Consider the following 19,608-nt stretch of genomic DNA (forward strand, 5'->3'; position numbering starts at 1 on the left):
AGAGAGTCATTAAGGCCACTTGGAGGCTTATCTGTGTCCTCAGGGTCATCTGAGTAGTGCAAATGGGTGTGAAGCCTTTTTGGAACTGTTGAAAGGACTGTGTTGTAGATTGGAGATAGATGATCTCCTATCCATCCTCCCTCTGTGGAGAGAGGGCGGTTCAATTTTGATATAGGATAGCCCCTTTGACCCCTCTTTCAAACCAGTGGTCCCCTCTGTCCAAAATGTGGACTTTGTCTTTTAAATGCCGATGGACTGCTGAATCTTGTCCTGATGTGTTTGTTCTCCTATGCTGTGCCCTGCGTTTATGAAGTGGTTGTTTTGTTTCTCCAATGTACAGATCTGCACATGTCTCACTGCATTGTACTGCATACGCCACGTTACTTAGTTTGTGCCTGGGTGTTTTATCCTTGGGTGGGCAAGCTTCTACCTGCGTGTACTCTTGGGTATAAAGCGTGCACTTATGTTGTGTTGGCTGAAGATCCTCCTGAGCTTTTCAGATATTCTTGTTTGTATTTCTAGTTTAAAACTAAATGGAGTACCTTGAATTATTTAGACAATAAACACTGGGGATGTACCACACTTTAAGTTCCAAGGGGAAAAGGTACTTTGGTGTCTGTAAGAAACTGACACAGCACCCATCTGCAACTCCTTAAACCAGCCACATCTCTTCTCAGAATTGTATTCAAACCTGCAGTGCTATTCTGTCTAAAGATGTTCTTGGGATCAAGAGCCATAGGCAGGTACTATTACAGCCACTTGGGTACTGCAAAGAACTGTCTTACCTTTGAATTCAATAGTGCACAGCCCTAGGAAATATATACCATATACTGTATTGCATCTCATGTTACTACTCTATTTTCTAAGGACAAAGTATTAGACAGCCCTCGCAAAGGTAGGGTAGAGAGGAACGCTTGTGGCCCATTCATTGCTATCAGGTGCCCAGAGGAGTAGGCAGAATAATAGGCAATTATTTTGTTCAATACTTCATTTCAATAGAATATTGGGATGAGCCCACCACCTTCCCAGCAGGGTGGTTTTACTTAGGTAGAGGCAGAGATGAGCAAATAGAGCTGAAAACTGCCTTCTCGTACAGGTAGTCCTTGTTTAGTGACTATTTGGTTTAGGAATCATTCACAGTTATGATGGTGGATGAAAAAGTAACTTTGCATTGTGGAAGGTCTGTTGAAATAGGCTCATAAGCATAGCCACAGTTTCACTTAGTGGTCTCTTTGTTTAATGACTGATTTGCCAGTCTCAGTTATGGTCGCTAAACAAGGATCATCTCTACTATCTTCGCAGTGCCTGCTTTCAGCCTGACTGCTCAAAGCAAATGGCCCAGTTAAGGTGGGAAGGCCATGACTATGCCTCAAAGCAGATGTAATAATAGAAAATAAAAACTCTAGCCATTAATGCCAATTATTCCTTCTAAACTGAAAAACTCTATGAATACACTCAAGTTTGGTTTTTCTTAAACTATAGTCATATATGTTCAGATGATTTCTCTTATATCTTTAAAATTTATACTGTTTCATTTGTTTCCTAGTATGATTTGATTGCTTATTAGTAACCTATGACTATCACTAAGTGCTGTATCTTATGATTCTTTCATTTTTTCCATTTATTTGACATTTATAGGCCGCCCTTTTCCCTGAGGGGACTCAGGGCGGCTTACAATCTGTAGGAAGGGAGTGCAAGACAAAACACAAAAAGAAAATGTGGAATATAATAAAATAAAACAATAAAACACAACATTCATTCAGCATTCGGGTGGGGCGAGATTAGGGTCTTATCCCCAGGCCTGACGGGATAGCCAGATCTTGAGGGCTGTGCGGAAGGTCTGGACGGTGGTGAGGGTACGAATCTCCACGGGGAGATCGTTCCAAAGCGTCGGAGCTGCTACTGAGAAGGCTCTCCTCCGCGTAGTCGCCAGTCGGCACTGACTGGCAGATGGAATTCGGAGGAGGCCTACTCTATGCGATCTGATGGGACGAAGGGAGGTAATCGGCAGAAGGCGGTCTCTCAAATAGTCAGATCCACTACCATGGAGGGCTTTATGAATGTTAAGTAGCACCTTGATGGATGATTATATTCTATTTTATTTTTCTTTAGGTACACTGAGAACATATGCACCAAAGACAAATTCCTTAGTGTCCAATCACACTTTGCCAATAAAGAATTCTATTCTATTATTCTATTCTATTCTATTCTATTTTTTTAAAAAAAATACTTAGATTGTCTTCTGCTCACTCAAAAATCCTTAAATGCTGATGGAAGATAACATACTGTACATACCTCAAAACTCTCCTTAGAAATATTAGAATCTTTTATATCATACGGAGCTAGTCAGAAATGGATACAACTAAAAAAGATATCTCAAATGTGGTCAACTTTAATAATAAGCCCTATGGTACTATTTCAAAATATTTATTTATTGTATTCCTACAGTTTATTAGAATCCAGGCTATACGGTACTGCTTAAGTCATAACGAACATACATTTTTACAATTATTATACGACCAAAATAATTTTTGTATAGTAAATGTAAAATTATATCTCACTGTCATATTTTCTGCCTTTATCAAATCAAGTCAATCTTTAGTGTAAATCACTAACTAATCACATACTGTTGCCATGTATTCATAGAAAACAGGTTTGGATAGCTAATATGAAACCAGTAAATATTTATAATCTACTTACTTTTTAAAAAATCTGCTCTCCTTTTGCACAGATACAGTTTCTTCAAAGCCTCAAATGATATTTTATTGCAAAGCTACAGCCAGGAGGGGGCTGCTACAGGTTTGGCCGGGTTTGGGAGAATCCGTAGCTAATGTTGCGGCCAGTTCGGAGAACCTCCAAATCCTACCCGGCACTGGCCCTGCCCAACCCTTCCCTCCCAGGAGCCTCCACACGGCCCATTTTGGATGAGAGCAGAGGTGGGTTCCTACAGGTTCGCACCAGTTCGGTAGAACTGGTTCATCAAATCTACCGAACCGGTTAGAAGAGGTTCCACCAGTGGACCTGGAAAGCAGGCCACACCTACAGAAGAGGTTCCAAAAATTTTTGAAACCCACCACTGGATGGGAGGTAAGTGTAGGGACTGCAAAGAGGCTCAGGGAGGGGGAAAAATGGGCCTCCCGGAAGGCCTCTGGAGCCTGGGGAAGGCAAAAACCCACGCCCACTCAGTAACTGGGCAGAGAACCCATTTTTTGAAGCCCACCCCTGGCTACACAGAATTGGAGATGCTTATCTTATTTAGCGTAAAGGTAACATGAAAGAATTGTCTCTCATCTGAGAGATGTTTGGAACTGACTGAGCAAAGATACATACCAGGGAGTCAAATTGGTCACGAGGACAAGCAAAGAGACGTCCATTAACACTGAGTGTTGTAAACACTGAAACATCGTGAGGTTTGAGAACCGCCTTCTCTGTAAAAATGAAAAGCAGAAGAAAATTAAACTAGCAGGTATGTTACCAGAACATTACAGAATGGATTTCTCTCCACTGAAATCAACTCTTTTGGGTAAACAAGTGAGCAATCTAGTATTGTGAACAGACCAAACGTGAATAGTGAATAAAAGTGAATAAAACATCCCTGACTTCACCAGCATACTTTATGCTTGCAACAAAGAGCCAGTTTGATGTAGTGGTTAAGGCACAGAGGTGGGTTCCTGCCAGTTTGCACCAGTTGGGTAGAACCGGTTCGTCAAATCTACCAAACTGGTTAGAAGAGGTTCTACCAGTGGACCCGGAAAGCAGGCCACACCTAAAGAAGAGGTTCCAAAAATTTTTGAAACCCACCACTGACACACACAGACACACACAGACAGACTCACACACAGAGAGAAAGAGAAAGAAAGGAAGAAATAAATAAAGAAAAAAGAAAGAAAAAGTGAGAGAGGGATGAAAGAAAAAAGGACAGAGAGACAAAAGAAAGAAGAGAGAGAGAGAGAGAGAGAGAGGAGAGAGAGAGAGAGAGAGGAGAGAGAGAGAGAGAGAAAACACATGACCGGCAGGCCACTCCCACAAAGGAGGCCACACCCACAAAGTAGGTTCGAAATTTTTTTGAAACCCACCACTGTTAAGGCACCAGGTTAAAAACCAGGTGACAGGGAGTCTAGTATTACCTTAGTCATGAAGTCAGCTAGGTGATTTTTGGACAGTCCCTCACTATCAAGCCTAGAAGGCAGAAGCAAACTACTTCTGAAAATCTTACCAAGAAAACTACAGGGCCTATCCCAGGCAGTTGTCAAAGAGTCAACACTGATTTGAAGGCATAAAGCAAAAAGAAAAAAAATGCATCAAATTCTTTTAATATGTTGCACATGTGTAGAACATGAACAGGAACACACACACACACACACAAACACACATGCTCTTCCCAAGTTGAATTGATATAAAATCTTTTATCACAGATAACAAGATCTGATGTCTATTTGGCAAACTTAAATTCACAGATCAAGGATAAGAAAATCACAGATACAAGGGCGGTCCCTTCAAATGTGGAGAAGAGCTCAAATTATAACAAGAAACTTAATTGGGTAACAGATTCCCATTTTAAAGAACGGATTATAACATTACGGATATGTTTTGGGTGTGGAATTTTAATAGGGAAACAGAATACTAATGTAACAGAAGTAAAGTAACGTAATATATAATTGATAGCAGGTGGAGTCACCTGCTATTTGAGTCTAACTGAACACAAAAAGCTAAGGCGGGTCAGACTTGATGAAAATATGAATGGGAGACATTGGAAATCCTGTGGTTTCAGGCAAATTGGATAGCTGGAAAATCATCACGGTGACAATAAAACGATCAGCCTTTCCTTTAACGCTAAGAAATCTGCCTGGATGTGTCCATATTGCCTCAAGGAATTAGCTCCTCAGTGAAGTTTTATCTTTTATTTAGGAGCTGTAATGGCACAGTGGTTAGACTGCAGTACTGCAGGCTACTTCTGGTTGTCTGCAATTTGGCAGTTCAAATCTCACCAGGCCCAAGGTTGACTCAGCCTTCCATCCTTCCGAGGTGGGTAAAATGAGGACCCAGATTGTTGGGGGAAATAGGCTGACTCTATAAACTACTTAGAGAGGCTATAAAACACAGTGAAGTGGTGTATAAGTCTAAGTGCTATTGCTATTTAACAGATATCACTTAAGGTTGCTTCTTTCATGTTTTCTATGCCTATTTTGACAAGAGCAACCAGCAGATACCATATAGGCCTTAAAAAGGACTAATATATACTTGGTCACACCTTTACTAATAGATCAACTTTTAAGGTGAGCCTTTCCTTGGTGCCTTCAGAGATAATGGACAGCAATTCCTGTTATTTTCAATTTGAGAAATATTGGGAAAATCAGTATATTCATTCCACCATGATTTGCCACCTCAGGATATATTCAGGCAAGTTATCCTGCTGCCTTACCTCCTGCTGAGCTCATCTTGACCAATATCAAGCCATCTCCAGAGCCCAGTTTGTCGGCTATTGCAGAGAGGACTTCTTTAACAGATGACAAAACTGGAATGCGGATGGTGGTGTACGTGTGATCCACACAGTATACCTTGAATAAAACTTGAGACAAAAATAACACATTATGAAAGAGCCCCTAAAAACCTGCCTCATTCTGTGGAACAAGATACTGTTAAGATGCAGTACAGGGGTAAAATGCTCTGAAGTCTGCTATCTATTTGCTTCGCGCGCATGTGTGCCAAATATGCGCTTTGCGCACATACGCACCGCAGGTACTACTGTGCAGTGCTAAAAATTGAGAAATAAGAATCCCTTTCTGAGTCTGCAAAGGTAAGAAGAACAGCGAGGGGGGGACACAGATGTGCCATGGGATTTAGATTAGCTAGGAAGCAGGATTTCCTGCTTTCTAGCAAATATAAATCACACGGCACAGCTGATTGTTGCACAGCTGATTGTTGGAGCTAACGGTTCACCTGAACTGGTAGGAAAAAAATGCTACCGGAGGATCAGCTGTGTGACAATCAGCTATGCTGCACAATTTCTAATCCCGCGGCACAGCTCATTGTCGCACAGTTCATTGTCGGAACTACCGGTTCGTTCGAACCAGTAGCATTTTTAAACTACCAGTTCAGGCGAACCGGTAGAATTTTTTACTACTAATTCGAGCAAACCGGTCCAAACCAGTAGCATTTCATCCCTGATGCAGTATCATTGTATAATAATTGCCCTCTCATTAAGAATAACAGAGTTGGAAGGGACTTTGGAGGTCCTCTAGCTCAACCCCATGCTCAGGCAGGAAACTCTACAGCATTTCAGACAAATGGTTGTCCAAACTTTTCTTAACAACTTCCAGCGCTGGAGCACCCACACCTTCTGGAGGCAAGTCATTCTACCAATTAATTATTCCAACTGTTAGGAAATTACTCATTACTTCTATGACTAATTTTAAATCTAGGTCTAATATCTAAATTCGAATTAATACCTTAGTTCTAATAGCAATAGCAGTTAGACTTATATACCGCTTCATAGGGCTTTCAGCCCTCTCTAAGCGGTTTACAGAGTCAGCATATTGCCCCCAACAATCCGGGTCCTCATTTTACCCACCTCGGAAGGATGGAAGGCTGAGTCAACCCTGAGCCGGTGAGATTTGAACAGCCGAACTGCTGAACTGCAGTCAGCTGAAGTAGCCTGCAGTGCTGCATTTAACCACTGCGCCACCTCGGCTCTATAATATCTTTAGGTATTATATCCACGCTAGCAGTGACAGTTCTTTAGAATGATGGATAGTAGGCCAAAATGCTCTCCTCAGGCTTACTCATTTTTTCATCTTCCCCCTTAACGTGATTAATTTGTTTCTGTCTTTGTGTGCATAGAAGGGTGTCCACAGGAAAGGTGGGTAGTTATTAACTGAGTCATGATATCATCATGCAAATGACATTAATTATGCAACTGGCCTAATTCAAGTCATTAGTAAGGGTATTGTGACATCATTGTGGTTTCTACTGTAGGCCTGCCTTAATGGCCCTGAGTTCTTAAGAGCGTGGATAAGAAAAGAAGATACCAACTTTGAAACCTAAAACAATATGAGCTTACAGTTCTGGATTGTTAATAGGGATTGACATCACTAAGAATTGGGACATGGAATGTTTAGGTCTCAATTCTCAGTTTAAGTCTATCTACTCATATCACATCTACATGTCAACAGCCATCTCTCCACTATTGTTTTTAAGTGCCTTCCTAGACACCGTTGACATGTTTCCATTACAGTTAATGTGTGTCATGACCCCATTGGAGCCTGGTTTGGAAGAGGAGAAGTTGGAATGGGGATCATCTGATGGGGGTGGTACATCTCCCTTGGCATATTTGGAGAGGACGATGCTGCCCCGAGCCCCTCAGGCATTGGGGGAGGTGGTGGACCAGACAGAGAGCTGCCTGCCCTCACAGACACAGGGGAGGATCGGTTGCTGACATGCAGTGGTGTTGATAGCCAGCAGACCCCCTCTGATGAGGAACAGCTGCCTCCCCCACTTGATCCAAGGGCACCGAGAGCGGAGTGTAGGCAAACCCAGAGAATGGCTGCAAGGCTACACGAGAGGAGATCACCCTACCCCTCCTCACAAGGAAAACCTGGAGTACAGTCATTTAAGTGGAAGCCATGGGGAGTTAGTCTTTGCCAAGAACAATTGTTTGCTTTGCCTTACACTCCCCTGGCCTTGATTCGTGCCTGTTGCAGTTTGCCTTGCCTCACTTGGAAGACTGGTCTTTGCCTTCTGTCTTGTCTTGCCCTTAGCCCTTCTCTTCTGGTCCGCTTTTGGACTTTGCTTCTCTGTGCCTTTGGAACTGTTTCTTGTCTTGGATTTTTTTCAACCTGAAGACTGCCATTGTCTTGTGACTGGATTCTGCCTTGTGGACTGGCCTTGGAACCCTGGACCTTGCCCTATGAGCGTGTCCTTACTCTGGGGACGTTATTTGTACTATAGGGGCTGTTTTTTGGGGGGGAGGACTGCGGATGGCTGCCTTTGAGGTAGCATGGTGGAGCCTTACTGGTCTTCAGAGGGACGTTTGCTGGAACATTTGTTGAGAGAAATAAAGGACTTTCTAGAGCAGGGGTCAGCAACCCGTGGCTTTGGAGCCACATGTGGCCCTTTCATCCCTCTGCTGCGGCTCCCTGTCACCAGTTGGTGCCACTATTGATAGGGCTTTCGGTTTGGACAGGTAGTGGAAAAAGGACTTTGCGCTAGGAGGAGACTCTATGATGGGGGAACTGAACTTCTGGTCGGCTCCAGAATTGAACGGGGAGCTTTTGTTTAGGACCTCTGTGGCTCTTTTAAGGTTTTAAGGTTGCCGATCCCTGCTCTAGAGGCCTGCCTTTCCCTGACCACCTGGGTCATAACAACGTGTTTGGGAGATGCTGTATGTCACTAGTGAAGCATTTACTTCTCCCAGCCTAGTTTAGCTATATTTTTTGGCTGTGTTGTGGACGAATAAGATTCCTACTTTTAGCATTCTTGTAATCTCTCCTTTGATGACCTGAAAACTTTATTTCTTCCCACCTGGTCCCCCTCCCTAAATGTGCCTGTAATGGGTTTACAATAAATGTTGGGAAACCAGCAAGACGAACAAATTGTTGAAAATCTTTACAGGTTTAAAAATTTTGGATATGAATATACTGTAGTTGACATTGACAGTGTCATAATGCATCTTAATAAAAAAAAGGTCTCTGTTCTTTGGAAGGAATTTCTTAACATATGATAGTTTATCAAGATGTCTCTATTTTAGTATTATAGCTAGTCATCAACTTGCAATTATTCATATAGAGACTGTTCAAAGTTACAACAGCACTGAAAAAAAAGTGACTTTTTTGTGACCGGTCTTCGCACTTACAACCGTCACAGAATTCCAACAGTCACATGAATCAAATTTGGAAGCTGGGCAACAATCAGCCTGTATTTGCAACAGTTGCTGTGATGCCATTTTCAATCTACCCAGCTGGTTTGTGACAAGCAACGTCAATTGGGGAGGAAGCCAGATTCATGGAACAACTGCATGTTTCCCTTAACAACTGCACTGATTCACTTAACAACCAGCAAAACAAGGGTGTACAATCAGGTGAGACTCACTTAACAACCACCTTGATTAGCAATGAAAATTCTGGTTCCAATTGTGGTTGTAAGTCAAGGGCTTACCTTTACATTACAACCAGGCTGAGAAGTTACTGAACTGTGAAGTACCATATTTTTCTGTGTATAAGATGACACTTTTTCTTTAAAATATTTACCTAAAAATGGAGGATTGTCTTATACATGGGGGGGGACTGAGAGGAGAACCGCGGTTGTGAAACTGCCAATATCTTGGTTGCCCCCTTGCACATATATGCTGGTCGCTCCTGACTCTAGGGGGCAGTACTCATCTCCTTTTCAAAGCTGAAGAGCCAGCGCTGTCCGAAGATGTCTTCAAGGGGCTGCCCTTGAAGAGCATTCGGCGACTTCAGCTAGTCCAGAATGCGGCCGCGCGAGCAATTGTGGGTGCACCTCGCTTCACCCACGTAACACCTATCCTCCGCGAGCTGCACTGGCTACCTGTTGATCTCCGGGTGCGCTTCAAGGTGCTACTTATCACCTATAAAGCCCTTCATGGTAGTGGGCCTGGGTACTTGAGAGACCGCCTACTGCCAATTACCTCCACTAGACCAATACGATCACATCGATTAGGCCTCCTCCGAATTCCATCTTCCAGCCAGTGCAGACTGGCAACTACCCGGAGGAGAGCCTTCTCGGTGGCTGCTCCAACCCTTTGGAACGAACTCCCCGTGGAGATTCGGACCCTCACCACCCTCCAGTCCTTCCGCGCCGCTTTAAAGATCTGGCTGTCCCGGCTGGCCTGGGGTTAAGATTGTAGCCCCACCCGAACTGTGTGACTGTTGTGCTCTTTTTTAACATGTTGTTAAAGACTGTTTGTCTTCCCCCCCCCCCTTTTTTGAATTGTGAGCCGCCCTGAGTCCCCCCAGGGAAAAGGGCGGCATACAAATAAAGGAAACTAAAAAACTAAAAAAAAAAAAAAAACTCTCCGTGGTCATGTGGCCGGCATGACTAAATGCCGAAGGCGCATGGAACGCTGCTACCTTCCCACCAAAGGTGGTCCCTATTTTTCTACTTGCATTTTTTACATGCTTTTGAACTGCTAAGTTAGCAACTGGCCGATACCTTATCTTGCAAAGTAGCCTCACGAGCAAAACCCCCGATTGCAGAGACAAACTAACAGGTACATAACCTTATGTAACTGATGTCATCTGAGGCTGCGGAGACGTGTAGCCAGTGCCCAGATGCAACAGGGAGTGCTAATGTCGGAGCATTCTGAGCCCATGAAAATGACAGAAATAAAAAATACCACTACCAGTAAGCGAATGTCTTACTCTGCAAAATAAATGTCTTCTATTTAATGTTTAAAGTACTGATTTCTGAATTTTGGGTAAGAAAAGGGGGTTCCACCACAAAACCGTGCTTGACTAAACCGCGCCCGACTAAACCGCGTCGCTGATGTCATCAACAGGGCGACAACAGCGCGGAGACAGAAGCACGCTGTAAATCCTAAACCTAAAATTAACCCCTAAACCTAAACCTAACCCCCCTAAATCTAATCCTAACCCTAAACCTAACCCTTAACCTAACCCTAAACCTAACCCTAAACCTAATCCTAAACCTAATCCTAATCCTAGCCCTTAACCTAACCCTGAACCTAACCCTAACCCTTAACTAACCCTAAACCTAACCCTAACTCTTAACCTAACCCTAAAGCTAACCCTAAAGCTAACCCCTAAACCTAACCCTTACCTTAAGGTGAATCGGCTTGCTTTCAAAGCGCTATTTAAAGCGCCCTTCTTTCTCCGCGCTGGCTGTTGTCGCCCTGTTGATGATGTTAGCGACGCGGTTTAATTGGGCGCGGTTTAGTCGAGCACGGTTTTGACGGGTCACGAGAAAAGGGTGGGGGGGGAATATGGTAATTATTTTAGTGTGTGAACCTTTGTTTTTTTTTCGGCAGTGAAACTCGGGTGGTCCAGTGCACTGACTTACTTTCATCACTTCCCCTGATGGGCTGGCGTTTTTGCGTTCTTTCATCACTCATGTTAAAGTGCTGCAAAAGGACTTTGTGCTGGGGGAAGAAAAAAAAACCCTTCATAATCACAGATACAAGAGAAAAACAAATTCTCCAGTTTATGATCTACTATTAAAAGCAGTCGAATTCAGAAGAAGAAGAAAAAACCTCTAAAGTTAATTATGTACTTTGAAAATATTTCATGGTATCCATCTGCTATTATGACTTTGGAGACCTAAATCCGCAAGTACTATCTTTTGTAAATTTTTAACATATGGCATCTTGATAGCGTCTGAATACAAAGCCATTTTTTGACTGCAGGCAAATGTCTTACCTGAAATTTATATGATATGGGTACATGGACGAGAATTAATAAGGGAAATATGGTAATAAGTACAATGGAAACATGGTAGTATGTAACCGGAGTGGGCTTCAAAAATTTCAGCAATGGGTTCTCTGCCTGGTTGCTGGGTGGGCATGGCCTAGTTGGCCTCCTGCACCACGGTGGGCGGATTGTTTTCACCGTCCCCAGGCTCAGGAGGCTTTTATTGAGCCTCCGGGAGGGTGAAAACTGCCTCCCCCAGGCTCCAGAGGCTGGAAACCGGTCCATTTCCGGCCTTCTGGAACTTCCAAGAGGCCCATTTTTACCCATCTGCATCCAAAACAGGTTGCATGGAGACTCCTAGGAGGGGTGGGGCAGGAAGGGCCAGCCAGGGGTGGGATTTGGAGGTTCTTCGAACTGGCCATATTGTTAGTTATGGATCCTCCCGAACCCGTAGCAGTCTACTCATGTATGTAGCATAGAATATTTGTAAATAACTTATTTTGTGGCATACGTATCCAAAATATTTACCTTTTTCTGAGGTCCTTTAGCTTCTTCTGATCTATCAAATGCAAATGAAACAATATTTTTTGTTACGTACTGTATGCTAAATTAACAAAAATATAAATGCATATGAAGAATTTTTAAAATAAACTTATATTTTAGAGATTTTACTATAAATACTTTTAGACCCTTAAGCAATACAGAATTGAGCTTTTGATTCTGTAAATAAATCCTAGTCTGGCAACCATATTTGTTAGACTTGACTTAGTTTTATTATTCCAACCCAGCTTGTTCGTTCATGAATACATTGAGTAGTTTATGTTTAAAGCAATATGTTAACAAACATGGCAAATTAACCCTATTCCAGTGGTGGGTTCCTACTGGTTTGGGCCGGTTTGGCTGAACTGGTAGTGGTTTGGCAGCCTGGGTCGGTGGAACCGGCAGCGATCCAGGCCTGCCACACCCACAAACTGGTTCTCCTGGTGGCGCCTACAGTGGCACCATCTTGTTTTTGCGCATGCTCAGAACAATTTTAATTTCACTGCGCATGTACGCACAGCCTGCATCAAGCATGTGTGTGATGCACACATGAGTGGCACGCACACAAGCAAATCAGCAGTAGTGCCTACCAGAACCCATCTCTGCCCTATTCCTCATATAAATACAATGCCCACTAAAAACAAAAGTACACGATATATGCTGTTGCATTGCTTGTAACAATGAATATCCTGGAAATTGGCTTTCAGGCAATCAAAGATCATGAACCAGAAGCTTTTTGAAACAAAATATATATCACTCAATATTTACAGTACCCCAAACCATTGGGAACACACTTTGCTATGCTGATGACCATCCTGGCTGGGCCTGTTGACTAATAGAATAACAGAATTGGAAGGGACCTTGGTTTCCTAGGCAGGAAACCTTACACCACTTCAAACAAATGGTTATCCAACATCTTCTTAAAAACTTCCAGTGTTGGAGCATTCACAACTTCTGGAGGCAAGTTGTTCCACTGATTAATTGTTCCAACTCTCAGGGAATCTCTCCTTAGTTCTAAGTAGCTTCTCTCCTTGATTAGTTTCCACCCATTGCTTCTTGTTCTGCCCTCAGGTGCTTTGGAGAATGGGTTGACCCAGTGCCTAGAATCTATGAGGAATTGGATGGGTCAAAACAAGCTCAGGTTGCACAATGAAGTTGCTCTTTTGCTTGATTCTAATTCCAAGACTGAGTTCCAACAAGGTCACACTCACCTGAAGAAGCAAATGCCACAAACAGTTAAGGCTGGAGTGCCTTTTGCACAGCTTTTCTGCTTAAGATTAGTCTAACAATGATAATGCTTTAGATATACTATAATGCTAGGCATTGACAGAGATCAGTCTGGTGCAATGAGCTTGATCTGATACTTACATTTGTTTCACAGTCTTCTCTAGCTCTGGGAGTTGCTCTTTGAGCACTGTAATGACCCTTGCATCATCCGATACAGATACATAAAATTCCTGTTAAATGATAAACACACTCTTCAAATGGTATAAAAAGTCCAGCTGGTTTGACAAAATCTGTATCATATCTATGCTGGTTTCAAATAAGGATACTTTATGTGCATAATAAATAGTATTAGTTACAATTTTACTCCAAATCGCGCCCAGCCGCCCCAAAAATGGTCCAGCTATTCCATTTCTCAGTCTGGGGGGTGAAATTATACGCCCCTCAGAAAGGGTCTGCAATTTGGGAGTCCTCCTGGATCCACAGCTGACGCTAGAACATCATTTGTCGGCTGTGACCGGGGGGGCCTTTGCCCAGGTTCGCCTGGTGCACCAATTGCGACCCTATCTGGACTGGGAGGCCCTTTGGATAGTCACTCATGCCCTCGTCACCTCAAGACTGGATTACTGTAATGCGCTCTACATGGGGCTGCCCTTGAAGAGTGTCCGAAGAATCCAGTTAGTCCAGAACGCAGCCGCACGAGCGATTGCGGGTGTACCTAGGTACACCCACGTCACACCTATCCTCCACGAGCTGCACTGGTTTCCCATTGGTCTCCGGACACGCTTCAAAGTGCTAGTCGTTACTTTTAAAGCCCTACATGGTATCGGACCTGGCTACTTAAGAGACCGCCTCCTGCCAATTACCTCCCTAAGGCCTATAAGATCGCACAGATTAGGCCTCCTCCGGATTCCATCTGCCGGTCAATACTGGTGACTCCCCGGGGGAGGGCCTTCTCTGTTGCTGCTCCGACCCTCTGGAACGATCTCCCCGTTGAGATCCAGACCCTCACTACCCTTCCAGCCTTCCGCAAAGCGACCAAGACCTGGCTGTTGAATCGTCTAGCCCCACCCTCAGTTGTGAATGTTGTGTTTTTTAACGTTGTCTTGTTTTTGTATGTCCTTCCCTCCCCCTTTTTTATTGTAAGCCGCCCCGAGTCTCTTTGAGAGTGGGCGGCATACAAATTAAATCAATCAATCAATCAATCAAATATTTGAGATGTGGATAAACCCTTGAACTTCACTCTGAGAGTAATATATTTCCCTCATTACGATACTGAAAATTGTGGCCTGTTTTTGGTTTATTTTAATTTATTTATTTTAGGTTCCTTTCATATTTTTCTATCTCAACTGATGTTTTTCTTTTTTAAAAAAATGCAGCGTTTCAATTCCGTTTTAATTATCAAACAAAAGAAAAACAATCTATCACCAGCAATAATAAAATAGCTTTTCAAATGTTTTCCTTGTTTGATGCTCAAAAGGAACATTGAGATTAGCTGTGCCAAGTGACACAGCGAGATGGCCATCTCAGGTATTATAAAAAGTGAATCCCATGATTATTATAAAGCTTAACTAATGGACCATCCCAGAGGTGGTATTCTACCAGTTCGGACCGGCTCACCCAAACCAGTAGCAAAAACCACGGGTGGCTCCACCCACCCGAAACTAGCTCTGTAACATCCCATTTAGGCCCTTTTTTTGCCAAAAGTGCATGCGCGGAAGGATCTGCACATGCACGGAGGTGGCACGTGCGTATTCACACTTGCAAACCAATAGGGAAGGTAAGTGTATACCAAAGGTGAGTTACTTCCGGTTTGGCTGAACCGGTAGTGGAATTCAGGCCTGGGTCACAGAACCGGCAGCGACCCAGGCCTGTCACGCCCCCCGAACCAGTTCCCTCACCACAGCTGGGCCACTACCATTTTGGTTTTTAGTGACTGCACATGCGCAGTTCACTGTAAATTGTTCTGTGCATGCGCGAAGAACAAAGTACATTGAACAGCACACGTGCGTGTTGTGAACCGTTAGTAAACCGGCAGCAACCCACACCTGGTGTAAACCACCCCTGGACCCTCCCTAAAATTATGTGGAGGAGACACCCATAGAAGACATTTTTTCATGAAAGCCTGAAATATCACCATGGGTCTTTTTGTAACATCCTTGGAAGACTGAAAACAGGCTTTGCCCATGTTACAATGAATACTCTCACTGCAAAGAGACAACGGTTGTTGTAATAATAATGGGCCTTACCTCCAGAAACGCCACTGCTGCTTCCTCTTCTGGCAAAACATCACCATAAAAAGCAGCCCACAGTAGAACTAAACGGACAACTCGCCTTTTATTATTCAGCGCATAATCCAGTTTTTCTTGCTCTGTGCCTTGAGAAGCCTGGGCATGGTAAGTGCCAGGATGTCAAGGTAAACAGTCGTTTTGCCATTTCCCCATCACTATCACTCCTCTGAATTCCCTATCACTTCCTCATAACTGTGGACTTTCTGGAAATTGACTTTCTTGGCCACAAGGCCAGTCCAGCAGGGCTTTCAAGTTCAAGTTCAGAATTGTATTTCGTGAGTTTCCAGTTTAAAAGATTATCATGACACTTGATCACTTGACATGAGTAGCAGGAAAGGAAAGGATTTCCCAATAAAACAGGATAGTTTGTGTTACATGTGAGCATAGTGGAATTTTCTTTGTACTGTAAAAGAAATGGAGCATGTAGTTTTCCCATACACTAAGTTTGGATTTCAAGGCCTTGGTCAAATCCTCAGAAAGTGAAACATCAGGGCATGGGGATAATAGCTGTGCTTTTATTTCAAGGCAAAGATGGACTTAGACGTAACAAGAAAAACAGGCTAAGATACTACACTATTTCTTTTGCTCCTTATAATTGCACCATACATTTCTAAAATCCCATTCTAATAGTAGTAGTGCTTGTGATTTGCACTACTTTTGAACCGAACATAAAGTTTCTGAATCAGCAAAGAAAACTGCTAGCCTGTGGATCCAGCAGATCAATCCCATGGAAGATTCTTTTTTTCCCTATCACCAATGTCACCGTAATGGACCAGGGTACCCTCTTAGATCCATTAGCCAGTTTAGCGAAGGAAGTACTGCACTGCTAAGATTAAGTTCATCGATTCATTTCCAATCCATCCACTCAATTCCATATGCTTTTACCACAACAAATTACTGCAATCCCACTTCTTTTAAGAGTTATTCTGTTTGTTTTAGCATGTTTCTCTTCCCTCCTCCTCTCTTTTCCTAAGTTGAACCAATGCTTTATTTAAACTGTGCTTACTTTTTTTGCATCTTACAATTTCAATTTATCTATTTTTAAATATATTACAGAAGAATTTATTGCTGGCAGAGTTTATTTGGTGTTTCACTCTGTATTTCCACCCTGCATTTTCACAACAATAAAGGGATTTTGTTTGCGAAGGATGTAGTTTGTCTCAACGTACCAAACTTTTGTGATTTGCTTCCTGCCATCGCATGAAACATGACAGCATGTGAAGGCACTTATGTTTTTGTGGGTAAGGCAAACCAGAACTGTTCTTAGATATTACGTAGAGTGAAGCAGCGAAAGGCCTAATCTGGTGGTAGTAGAGTGGGACTTTAAATACTGCTGGATTTTGTGCTGCTTTCTCTCAGGGAAGTAAATCTCCCTAAGGCAGGCAAGCAGTATTCTTTTCAGTTAACAGAATATAAACCATTTTGTACTGATTGGCTCTCTTCCTTGCAGAAAACCAGCAAGTGCATCTCTACACAATAGCACAGACTTAAATACCGCTTCATAGTGCCTTTACAGCCCCTTCTAAGCGGTTTACAGAGTCAGCCTATTGCCCCCAACAATCCGGGTCCTCATTTTACCCACCTCGGAAGGATGGAAGGCAGAGTCAACCTTGAGCTGGAGAGATGTGAACTGCCGAACTGCAGCTAGCAGTCAGCTGAAATAGCCTACAGTGCTGCAGTCTAACCACTGCGTCACTCGGCTGTACTCTAACCACTGTGCCATTAAAGACTCAGGCCTGCCTCAACCCCCTCTTCATGAAACCTTTACTTCCATTTCATTAGCTAACCATCAACCAAGCACCAGGCATAACCAAATGGAACACTAAGTAATGAGCCAGGATTCAATTGGCTTGAATTCTAAAATTCTGCTTAGTCCTGCCTTGTCAGGATATATAGGGATAGTTAGATTTGACAGTCAGACAGCTAGACAGCAACAGATGTTCACAGAAGAAGACCAAGGTGAAACTAATAGCCTAGATTATCCTCTGCAAATGACAGTTCTGTCAATCAAGAAGACGTGAAGGCAATTCTTAAAATAAATTGTTTTCTTTAAATCAAAACCTTTATAGTGCAGTCTCTGATATAAGTCAAAAACTTTTAAGTTCCTCACCAGGAAATATTCTATTTTTTTCTCCTCAAGATACAGCCATGTGTACATGAAATAATTAAGGGGTGATTTAAAGGGTGATGAATTCCTCATACAGCCACCATTTCCTTGCAGTTTAAATGAAACTTTGGAAATGGCTACTGAAGTTTGACAGCTGGCATTTGGAGCAGTGGTGGGATTCAAAAATTTTTACTACCGGTTCTGTGGGTGTGGCTTGGTGGGCGTGGCGTGGTGGCTTGGTGGGCGTAGCAGGGGAAGGATACTGTAAAATCCCTGTTTCCTCCCCACTCCAGGGGAAAGTTACTGCAAAATCTCCATTTCCTCCCAATCAGCTGGGACTCGGGAGGCAGCAAATAGATGGAGGTGGGGCCAGTCAGAGGTGGTATTTACCGATTCTCCGAACTATTCAAAATTTCTACGGTTCTCCAGAACTGGTCAGAATCTGCTGAATACCACCTCTGATTTGGAGCACTGAATGTACTGAATCAAGACCAGAAGTTAAGAAGTTGTTTCTTAGTAAGGGAACCCGGGGAAGAAATTTGACAGTGCAGGCATTGGTCCCTATAGCCTTTCAAAATCAAACAACGTTTTACTGAGTTTCTTCTGCCTTCCCATGCCGCTGCTTCTGTGCAAGCCCTGTAATTATTCAATATCCTTTTACCTGCTGATTAAGTGACTCACCACAGGCACTAGCAATTTCTTTTCCATTTTTCCATTGCTCATCTCCTTATTTTTAATTCTGCTAATAATTCCTCCCATGCAAATTCTATCGTAGGAAAAGGTGGAGCCCACCCTTCTTAAATTTCATGCTGCATATCTATCAGAATAATAGTGTTATGTATAAATAATATTCTAGAGAGGCTATAATTTCTAAAGTATTAATCAACAATGATGTGACTGAATACTGATTTCATATTTTGAGCTTTAAGAAATGTTACTAACTATGCAGTCTATTCTACTCTCTGTATAATCACTGATTTATTTCCTTTCAGATGCTTAAATCCAACCTCAGTATTCATTTGGGGAGAAGGGAAATACAGAGATTCATGTAAAATGTTAATAATACAGCAGTGATAATAATACTCAGCACTTATGTGCAAGTATGCAAAGCTTCACAGCTATCTGAATGTTCTGATCCTTTTTAATGACTCTGTAAAAAGTGTCAAGGGACGCAGTGGCTCAGTGGCTAAGATGCTGAGCTTGTCAATCAGAAAGAGCGGCAGTTCAGCAGTTTGAATCCCTAGTGGTGTGTAATGGAGTGAGCTCCCCTTACTTGTCCCAGCTTCTGCCAACCTAACAGTTCGAAAGCACATAAAAAATGGAAATAGAAAAATAGGAACCACCTTTGGTGGGAAGGTAACTGTGTTCCTTGCGCCTTTGATGTTGTGTCATGCTGGCCACATGACCACAGAGATGTCGTTGGACAGTGCTGGTTCTTTGGCTTAGAAACAGAGATGAGCATCGCTCCTAAACAACTAGCAAGCATGTCTGGATAACCTTTACCTAAAAAGGGTGAATATTACTTGCCATTTTAATTGCAAACTCAAATTTGGGAGAACTAATAAAAATGAACTTAAAATAGCAGATCTTTAGTTTTTGGCAGAAAAAAAGGATTTTATTCCAGTCTGTACTGGAATACACTTTACTGTATAAAGTGAGTTGGAATGCACTTAAATAGGATCCCTCATTTTGCTTATTAACATTTATCAATCTTTAAAAATAGTATTTGCTTATTATAGTAGCAGAACAGTACCCAGTCCAAGCTCACTTATGTTTATATATGCTGAAATAAAAATTTGATAATAGGTGGGAAAACAATATATCTGTATTATTTTAAATGATAAAAATTTGACTTTCCAGTAAAAAAAAAAAGGATACACTGGAGTAGAGTTAGAATTGGAGGAGAAGCAAAGAATAACAGTTTGAAATAGTTGCAAAATAGTTCGAAGAATCCTTGGGTTTACAAGCTACAGATAGCCCTCAATTATGACCATTTGTTTAACAACCATTCAAAATTACAAATGAAGGCAAATAAATGTGTGCCAGGGTAATGTTGCGGGAT

The 19,608-nt window shown here is 42.5% G+C and overlaps 1 protein-coding gene across 2 annotated transcripts in view; it reads right to left on the reverse strand.

Annotated features, from left to right (window-relative positions):
• Positions 1 to 19,608, reverse strand: part of LOC116503317 (rap guanine nucleotide exchange factor 4-like) — a 97,201-nt gene that overhangs the window by 22,367 nt on the left and 55,226 nt on the right. For both annotated transcript variants that reach the window (XM_032209777.1, XM_032209694.1), the window contains 6 exons: positions 15,398 to 15,548; positions 13,293 to 13,381; positions 11,913 to 11,943; positions 11,038 to 11,116; positions 5,423 to 5,569; positions 3,331 to 3,428 (listed from right to left, as the gene is read on the reverse strand). In XM_032209777.1, coding sequence (XP_032065668.1) covers positions 3,331 to 3,428; positions 5,423 to 5,569; positions 11,038 to 11,116; positions 11,913 to 11,943; positions 13,293 to 13,381; positions 15,398 to 15,548 — 595 coding nt within the window. The remainder of the gene's footprint in view (positions 1 to 3,330; positions 3,429 to 5,422; positions 5,570 to 11,037; positions 11,117 to 11,912; positions 11,944 to 13,292; positions 13,382 to 15,397; positions 15,549 to 19,608) is intronic.

The sequence above is a fragment of the Thamnophis elegans genome, chromosome 1, assembly GCF_009769535.1.
Source record: "Thamnophis elegans isolate rThaEle1 chromosome 1, rThaEle1.pri, whole genome shotgun sequence".
In the NCBI taxonomy this organism is placed as follows: Eukaryota; Metazoa; Chordata; class Lepidosauria; order Squamata; family Colubridae; genus Thamnophis; species Thamnophis elegans.